This window comes from Sinocyclocheilus rhinocerous, unplaced genomic scaffold (assembly GCF_001515625.1).
Source record: "Sinocyclocheilus rhinocerous isolate Xijiao unplaced genomic scaffold, SAMN03320098_v1.1 scaffold1550, whole genome shotgun sequence".
NCBI classification, from domain to species: domain Eukaryota; kingdom Metazoa; phylum Chordata; class Actinopteri; order Cypriniformes; family Cyprinidae; genus Sinocyclocheilus; species Sinocyclocheilus rhinocerous.
This window is the reverse complement of record NW_015633532.1, coordinates 1-9,269: the sequence shown is the minus strand read 5'-3', so window position 1 is coordinate 9,269 and position 9,269 is coordinate 1. Positions and strand designations below refer to the sequence as shown.

Genomic DNA, 9,269 nt, shown 5'->3' with positions numbered 1-9,269 from the left:
CTGTAAACAAGCAACGACTAGATAACTTGGCAACAATAATTAATCGTAAATAATCTTTAAAGTTTTTTTTTTTTTCAGATGCCAGCTGTCAGTCTGGGTCTACCTACAACAAGTACACTTTTTGAGTATCTGTACTTTACTTGAGTATTATTTTTCTGGAAACTTATGACTCTAACTTCACTACATTTGAAAGAAAAATATTGTACTTTTCACTCCACTACATTTCTATCAAGATTATTAAGATTATCAGTAATCACTCTTGGGGCTAGCCTACATGAAGTGATTTCCCAGCATTTTTTGAGCACTGACCAGTTCCAAATGTGATATTTATTTACAACAATTCAATAATAAGAAGTTAATATTGTGGTTTATATTAGACACAATATTGTCTGATTTTGCTAAATAAGTGAAAATATTACCTATAAAGCCACAGAAGAACTGTTGTGCGTCTCCTAATAAAACACAAAAGGTGTTTGACTGAAGCAGCACTGACTGCACAGACCATTCTGGGTATGACATCAAAGACAGCAGTTTCACTGTCCACTCTGTTCAAATGTGGATGAATGGCTATACATAGATGTGTCCAGAGCTGTGTGAGATCACTATCATCCTGCTTTTGTGGGGGTGGGTAGGGGTGTTAAATAATATTTTTTTTTTTTTACATTGTAAAAGCTCTTTATTCCAAAGATACTACAAGCTAGTCAGTGTATTCAGTAGGTGTAATGTATTGTAAGTTGCTTCAGAGGTATTGCAAGTATTACATACAATAATAATAAAACAGTGCTGTAGCGAATCAGCTCATGGGGAAATATGATACTCACATTCCATTAGGTCGTAAATGTATCTGGTCTAGCAAAGGTGTCGTGGTTGCCATGGTAACCAGTGTCCTGGGCCTCGTTCACAGACATCTTGGCACCCAGTATGTTTATTTGGTGAGGGGTCTGTGAATGTTTGTTAATCTAATGAATAATTGATTTGTTAAATCAAATGAAAAATGGTGTGTCTGATTGGTCCAGACGCTACAGTGCATTGACATAAACAAGGAAATGTACTTTTAGTACTTTTAAAAGCAAGTACTTCTGTACTTTTACTTAAGTTAAAATCTATCTTTACAACTTTTAAATCTATCTTTACAAATTTTACTTGTAATGGAGTAATATTTGACCAGCAGTACCTGTACTTTCACTTAATTAATGGAGTTGTGTACTTTGTCCGCCTCTGATTATGGGACAAAAAGCATCTTTCGCTAATGACAGCCATTTAAAAGTAGCCATATGTTCTGATTAATTTTTTCTTATGATTTTTAGCATTTTCAAATTTTCATTATATGTTGTTTAATATTCAATGTTTGGAGAAGCTCTACACAGTTCTCTCCATAGGAATATTATATTAATTATTCTTTCATAGACTTATTAAATCTAGTAATATAGGCAATTAAATCTGGTAAAAATATATTTTAAATAACACTAACATCTTTTTTTTTTCTTTGAATGCATTCATTCTGTAAAACAAAAATATGCTTGACAAAATCAGTTAAATAAGACTGAAATAGAAGGTCAGCTTTTCCTGTGATGAGGGCAGTGACACCTGAACCTAATAACTGTATATTACATGTTCCCATGACAACTGATTGTCTGACAATTGGCATTAGCAGGCACTATAAAATGTCCAGTTCAACAGCACTAGTATGTGCTGTGGGGGCGACAAATGTGTCTCCTGATTTTGTATGGGTTTTGTTAAGGGTTTTTTTGTTTTGTTTTTTTGCTGAACATGGAGGGTACCACTGTCCAACTCTTAAGGTTTACTTTTAATTTGTTGTTTCTGTCCTTTATTTTGTTTATTTCTATAAAGCAAAGTGTGTTTAACAAGTGTTTGTGTTGCAGATTTTCTCTAGCACTTTTTGGCTTTTGTGTCCATGGGCATATTGGAAGTGGTAAGTCTTATTCCGTCAAGTTCTATTAGAGATGGGCAGATGAAGCCTTGTGAAGCTTTTGAGGGTTCTTCCTGATTGGACCAAAAAAAGATTCAAAGCTTTAAAGCCTCAAAGACAGATCCTACCACTGACATCTAGTGGTCAGCTGCAATTATAGTAGCCACTTTCAAATGATTAACAGCTTGTTGATCCCAATTTCAACAAAAGCAATACTCTGCAATAGCAGCTGTCTTCATTCTGAGATTCATTGTCCACGCATGACAGTGTTGCTATGACGCAGGGAGGGAACACCAAGCATTTCATGTCTCCTTATAATGAATGATGCCACACCAAAGCTGCGAATCAGTCACCTCGCTTCGGGTGTTTCATTGACATAAGAAGCATCAAACGTCATCGGTCACGTGATCACAGATTTGATACAAGCCTCGACAGTTTTTCAAACCAGTCTGCTTCAATGGAGTAAAATGGGCTTTGGAGCCTCGGTGTCAAATGTCCCATCTCGAAGTTCTATAATTCAGGTTTGTCAAGATGTCTGTTTGACTGTCTTTTTTTTTTTTTTTTGTACTTGTTTTAGTTGGTGGCTTTAGCAATGGAGGTTATCCTGGGTACTATGAGGCTGGCCTCCCAATGCAGGATGATGTGAAGCAGCAAAGTTCCAGCTGGTATGACCAAGGAGTTGTATCAGATCCCTTTAGGCCACTAAGATCCAAGGATTTCACTTATGGTGCTACAGTTAATGGTTTACATAACCGTGTAAGCTATAGCCCTCAAACTGGCTCCTATGGCTCTGGTCCAGTGACAAGTGTATATAACATTGGTTCTGAATCTGATGTTAGAAGGCAAAATCCAGGCTCTCTGATATCTCCAGGTGGCAGTTTTGTTTCTGGTTCTCTAGCCACTGCATTGAGTACAAGTGTGAGAAGTAAGACCGTACCCAAGCCGGCACAGCTTAACTATCAAACTGTAGTGCAGACTAGTAATGAGCCTGTGGCCTCTAATAGCCAGCAACCAGTGCAGACTGGCTCCCAGTCCAGTGGTCTACTGTTAGCTAATGCCCAGTCCTTTGTCAAGCCCCAGAGAAGTAGACTTCAAGTTGGTTCCAAGCTATTTTCTGGTGGCAGGCCCATCCTGAGTTCAAGTCTTGGCCAGCAGTCAGCACAAGCCAGCTACCAATCTGTGTCCCAACCCAGTGGCCTGCACTCGGCTCAAGCCAGCTACCAGTCTATGCAACAGCCTAGTGGCCAAAAACCAGGACTGACCCGATACCAGCCTGTCTCTCAGCCCAGTGGCCTGCAGTCGGCACAAGCCAGCTACCAGTCTTTGTCCCCGCCTAGTGGCCTGCAGTCAGCACAAGCCAGCTACCAGTCTATGCAACAGCCTAGTGGCCAAAAACCAGGACTGACCCGATACCAGCCTGTCTCTCAACCCAGTGGCCTGCCGTCAGCACAAACCAGCTACCAGTCTTTGCCCCAACCTAGTGGCCTGCAGTCGGCAAAAGCCAGCTACCAGTCTATGCAACAGCCTAGTGGCCAAAAACCAGGACTGACCCGATACCAGCCTGTCTCTCAGCCCAGTGGCCTGCAGTCAGCACAAGCCAGCTACCAGTCTATGCAACAGCCTAGTGGCCAAAAAACAGGACTGACCCGATACCAACCTGTCTCTCAGCCCAGTGGCCTGCAGTCAGCCCAAACACGCTACCAGTTTGTGCCCCGGCCTGATGGCCAAAAACCAGGACAGATCCAATACCAGCCCATCTCACAGCCTAGTGGGTTGCAGTCGGCACAAGCTAGCTACCAGTCTGTGCCCCAACCTACTGGCCTGCAGTCGGCAAAAGCCAGCTACCAGTCTATGCAACAGCCTAGTGGCCAAAAACCAGGACTGACCCGATACCAGCCTGTCTCTCAGCCCAGTGGCCTGCAGTCGGCACAAGCCAGCTACCAGTCTTTGTCCCCACCTAGTGGCCTGCAGTCAGCACAAGCCAGCTACCAGTCTATGCAACAGCCTAGTGGCCAAAAACCAGGACTGACCCGATACCAGCCTGTCTCTCAGCCCAGTGGCCTGCAGTCGGCACAAGCCAGCTACCAGTCTTTGTCCCCACCTAGTGGCCTGCAGTCAGCACAAGCCAGCTACCTTTCCAGTTTTGGTTCCCAACCCCTAGAGCAACCCAGTAATGTACAACTTGCTTCAAGCTATGAGTCTGTTGCAGCCTGACCTTCAGGATACAGCACCACTGCGCTCCCAGACTACTCAAAATGAGCACTTCTCGCCAGGCATGTTGAGGCTGTTGCAGCAAGTGAAGTCATAGCTGCACAGTTGATTTAACTTCATTTAGTGTGTCTTTGTTGTTTTTGTTTAACAATAAATATCACATACCAACATGGTTTGTGTTTGCTGGGTTCTTTTTCGGTTATCTAAATCCGCAAGGGCTTTAATGTGGTCTACTGATGCAGTAATATTTAATGTTGGGTGTATGATGTCTTCTAGGAAAATGGGGGAGGGGGGTAGAAACACTTGTCTACTGGCAGTTCAATATCTTTGACCTGTGAAGTTCTATTGTTGGCATTTACCTCATCTTCGGTTTCCTTTGTCTGTTGTTCTCTGTGGTTGTGTAATCAGTTTCAAAGGGTAAATTATTTTAAGAGCTCTTTGTACTAATTTACAACTGCTTGGGTTAAGGCACGATCGCAGGCTGGTTATGCAAAAATCATGGGTGACTAGTTTCTGTGTCCTCTACAGGTTGATTGTACATTGACATCACTAGTAGGTGTTTCTCTAGCTGCTTGTCGTAGTGTGCCTATAAATCCTAAAGTCCTTTGTTTTTTTTTTTGTTTTTTTTTAACCGCTTTTATTTCGGTCATATCTTAACAGGTAAATGTTCTTACAAAGTCAAACAGCAGTTTTAATAACGTTTGAACAAATGGGATGAGTCCCTGAACAGAGAGGGGTGTCAATTTCAAAAGTTACATTAAATATCTTGTGTAGCCACTGGTTGCTTTAAGCACTACAGTGCATCACATCCTCATGGACATGGAGATTTGCCAGTTCTCGCTTTGAGATATTACCCCACTTTTCCACCAAGGTACGTGCAAGTTCTCAAACGTGTCTGGGGACACATGGTTTGCCATTGCAAGAATGATCAGCTGTCCTTGTCTCCCTGTAGCACTGTCTTATAGGCTTCTTACAATACATTATGGACATTGCAGTTTATTGCTCTGGCCACATAAGCAGTCCTCATGTCTCCTTGCAGCAGGACTATGGCATGTTCGACCAGATGATCAGGGACCCTGGACGTCTATCTTCTGTGATTTTATTTTATTTTTTTTGGAGTCAGTAGAAAGGTTTCTTTACTGTCCTAAGTTATTATCTGCCGCCTGTAAACCGTGAGTGTCTCAAAAACTGTTCCACAGGCGTATGTGCAATTATTTATGGTTAATCCTTTTCAATAAAGATCTGTGAAGCCCAAGTCTGGACAGTGCTTGAGACTCAGTGTAGGCTTTATTTGACTGTAATCTGATTTCTCTCCTTGCTCTTCTCCACACCTTGCCCTTGGGATGAAGTTTTTGTAATGGTCACACAAAAAATGTCTAAATGAACTTTTATTCAGAAATACATTGATCATAGAGGTGTATTCAAGTCATTGTGTTGATGAATTAAAAGTTATACAAAAAATATTGGCGCTTTTCCACTGCATGGTATGGCTCTGCTCAGTTTGCGTTTCCACTGCAGTTTAGTACCGCTTTAGAGTTGACGGGATTATAGACATGTCGTTATAGTTGCGCCGCCTCTACTGCCGTGACCTCCTGAAAAACTTTAATTCCGCGTCGTCCCATCAAGCTCTCGCTGGATCCGCTCCTCGGCTATCAGCGAAACTTCCTGGTCTGTACTTCCCCAACAGACCACGAAACAGCCATTATTTTGTTGTTTAAAAAAGGTGTGCTCTGTTCAAAACTGTTGCTTTCATTAAAAAAAAGTTCAGTTCGATCCTCGCTGGCTGTGCTGATTTAATCTAGTGGGTCTAGTCAAAGACTATAGAATACCCAAGACGTGTCACTCATATAGTTTTGAATGGGGAAAAATGAATAGCTCAATATGGCCGCTCAATCGTAGGAAGCCCTGCCTTCTGAATGAAAGAGCCAATCGCTAATCAGTAAAGTCAGCGCATCACTGCAGCTGCCATTAGAAGAGTCCCGGTTGTTATAGAAACAGTCAGCGTTCTGAGACGTGCGCTTAGGACTGCGCATATGCACTGGCTGATCTAGCCTGAAAAAATAAGCTTTTTATAACGCTATTTGAGCAAAAGAATCTACATTTATGACACAGTTGTTGTCAGATTTCATTGGTGATTTCAAATATGGAATTTAATCGTAAGCTTAGTGAACAGTTTGGGAGAATTTAATGTTTCCCCATACAAAGTGATAGGAGCTGCACTTGCATGCCCGAAAGGCATTTCAAAGATGGTCGCCGAGTGACATGACTTGCCTTAAAGGGACTTTGGTCTAGTCAAAGCCACTAGAAGGCAAGCCTGCAACCATTAGCCAAAAAAGCGTAACGGCTAAAGCTAATGCTTCCTGTCTGGCAGTACGTGGGAAAGGAGACCAGAGGCCGTTTTTTTTTATTGATGTCAATGGAGGAGAGGCTTCACTACGCTGAATAAACAGCTTTTTAGAGGAAAGGGTTTGGGAGTAACGGAATACATGTAACAGCGGTACATAATCAGAATACAAAAATCTAGTAACTGTAATCCGTTACAGTTACATTACAAAAAACTAAGTATTCAGATTACAGTTACATTTAGTAAAAAAGTGGGAATACTATCAGGATTACATTTGTTTAATTTAAAATTAAATAAATGAGTATTTTGACATAACGCTAGGAAATTTCACAGTTATTTTGTTTTCAAAGAGGATAAAGGAAATACCATAGTTGTACAGCGTAAGCTATGCATGAAGACTCTTGCTTTGGGGGAAGTCGTGGCCTAATGGTTAGAGAGTCGGACTCGTAACCCAACCACACCCCGGATCAGTCAATGAAATAAAGAAAGATCATAGCATTTCACATGCATTTCGACATGTAGGCTGATTTTAAAATAGACTAATATGAATGGTGTAAATTTGTTAATGTTGTGTATAAACTATATTTATTTTTGCTTATACATGTTAAAGAAAAATAAATAAATAATAATAATAAAAATAAAACTGTAATACTAATCTGTATAGCCACTAGACCTCTGCATAGCCTTTTATATAAATATACGGCCTGTAATAGATGGTTTTAATAGTTTCAAATAGTTTTTACTATAGTTTTTATTAGTTTTATTTTTAAATTAAGTCATAGTTAAATAAAAGTACTTAGATATTGCTTTTTTGACTTATTTACATATGTAACTTGAAGTAATCCAAAAGTAATCAGATTACATTACTTTTATATTGTGGTACTTGGATTAAGTTACTGAATACTTTTTTAATTAAGTAATTTGTAACTGTAACCAGTACCGCCGCTCCCTATACGCAGAGTACGCAGTTTGCGTAGGGCACCAACTCCCAGGGGGGGCACCATCCCAGTAGCTCAAAAAAAAAACTTTAGTTCTATATTATTATTAACATATACATAAGTAAAATAATGAATTTTACTGTGCATTAGGCTGTGCAGTAGGCTAAGCACACGCACCATTCACGCCCGCGCCGTCAAATCACATTTGCGGCTGACAGCAAATGATCATAATCAGCAGTCCAGCGCCGAGAAAAGAAAAAGAAAAAAAGCCCAAGATGAAGCCTGTGTATCACTTTCAGGTACATTCATTATCCTATTAAACTTTTTGGCTGTTAACGTTAATAACGTGTTTTACTGTCGGCAATAATTTTATCACCACGCATCTGCCTTAATATTAGTTTCCATGGCTTAAAATGCATTAGGCTTTATAAAAACGAGGCAATAATGATAATTAATAATAGGGTTTAATCGAATAACACTGTTAAAATACATAATGTAGGCTAATACAAAATAAACAATTTATATACATTACATATTATTACAAATGCCTGTAAAGGGCGCCAAAGGCCTTATAATTGCTGTTGTTTCACTTAGCTACAGGACGATCAAATCCTTGTTTAATAGCCTATTGACCAAACATTTAATTCAAATATCCACTTAATCTTGCGATAGAAATGCTACAGCCTCTATAATTTCTTCAACAAAAACATGTGGACATCACAACACTTGCCAAAATTAACCATGGTTATATCGTAGTAAAATTGCTTAATTTTCTTTTGTCTGATTTCTGAATGCGTGAGACTATAAAATCAATCAGATAACTGTATTAATAAAATCATAGCCATAGGTAACTGTAATTTATAAATTATACAATTTAATTACAATTTATTATAATTTTTTTTTTTTTTTACTTTTATATTTTATTAAAGTTATATTTTGACTCCTATAGTAGGTGTTATATTTACGACTGACGCAGACGACTAACTGCACCTGTTTCTGAATATGTAGGCCTATTAATTTCAATAATGAATGAAATATTAAAAAAAAAATCACAAACATGACATTTCTGAATAAAATAATTGTATACACTTTAGTTATATCTAATTTGGCATTTTCAATTAATGTAGGCCTGTTACATTCTTCTGATTATTAGGCCTAATATTATTAAGTTACTTTTATTATTAAATTAATATTACAAATATTACAAGTCTTTCAAAACAGGTTTATTATACAATGAATTATAGGCATATATTTAAAATTATTAACACTGCAATCATCAATAAAAAAAGTTTTATTTCAAGCACCAGCTTTTTTTTTAAAGAAAAAAAAACAACATGTTTAACACAAAATACGTTTCTTCTCTCTTTATTTATTTATTTTATACATTTATTTATTTATTTATTTATTCCACTAGCTTATGTTCGGGCCACAAGAGAAATATTAAGGGAGTAAATTAAAACATTTAGCTAGATACCGTTATCAGCATATGAAGTATATTCGTCTCTCGTCGTCTCTGAGAGAATATGCGCCGTTAATGCAGCGTCAGATGCCGAAAAGTCAGTTTTTACTTTCACTTTCTAGTGAATCGACTGAGATTAAGAGGTTCACGGCAAACTCTTGTGCAAAATTTGCACGTTGCTTGTGTGATATCCATTGGCTCGCCTTCCTGGTTTAAAACAAATATTTACAATATTGCGACATAACCAGCCTCCACCACCCACCCTTGAGTTCGGGGTTAAGGGCTGCGGATTTGCGCTACGCCACTGGACTCCGTCCGTAAATTAGCCTAGTGCCCGCTCACTTTTATGGAACGATATTCCGGACAATTTTCAAATAGAATAGCAAA

At 39.0% G+C, this 9,269-nt stretch overlaps 1 protein-coding gene across 1 annotated transcript; it reads left to right on the top strand.

Moving 5' to 3' along the window:
* Window positions 1–1,697: 1,697 nt before the first annotated feature.
* On the top strand, window positions 1,698–4,309 carry LOC107744233 (AT-rich interactive domain-containing protein 1A-like). The gene is made up of 3 exons (XM_016557761.1): window positions 1,698–1,799; window positions 1,884–1,933; window positions 2,508–4,309. Exons 1-3 carry the CDS (start codon window positions 1,771–1,773, stop codon window positions 4,142–4,144), a joined length of 1,716 nt encoding a protein of 571 aa, XP_016413247.1. The 5' UTR covers window positions 1,698–1,770; the 3' UTR covers window positions 4,145–4,309.
* Window positions 4,310–9,269: the final 4,960 nt, after the last annotated feature.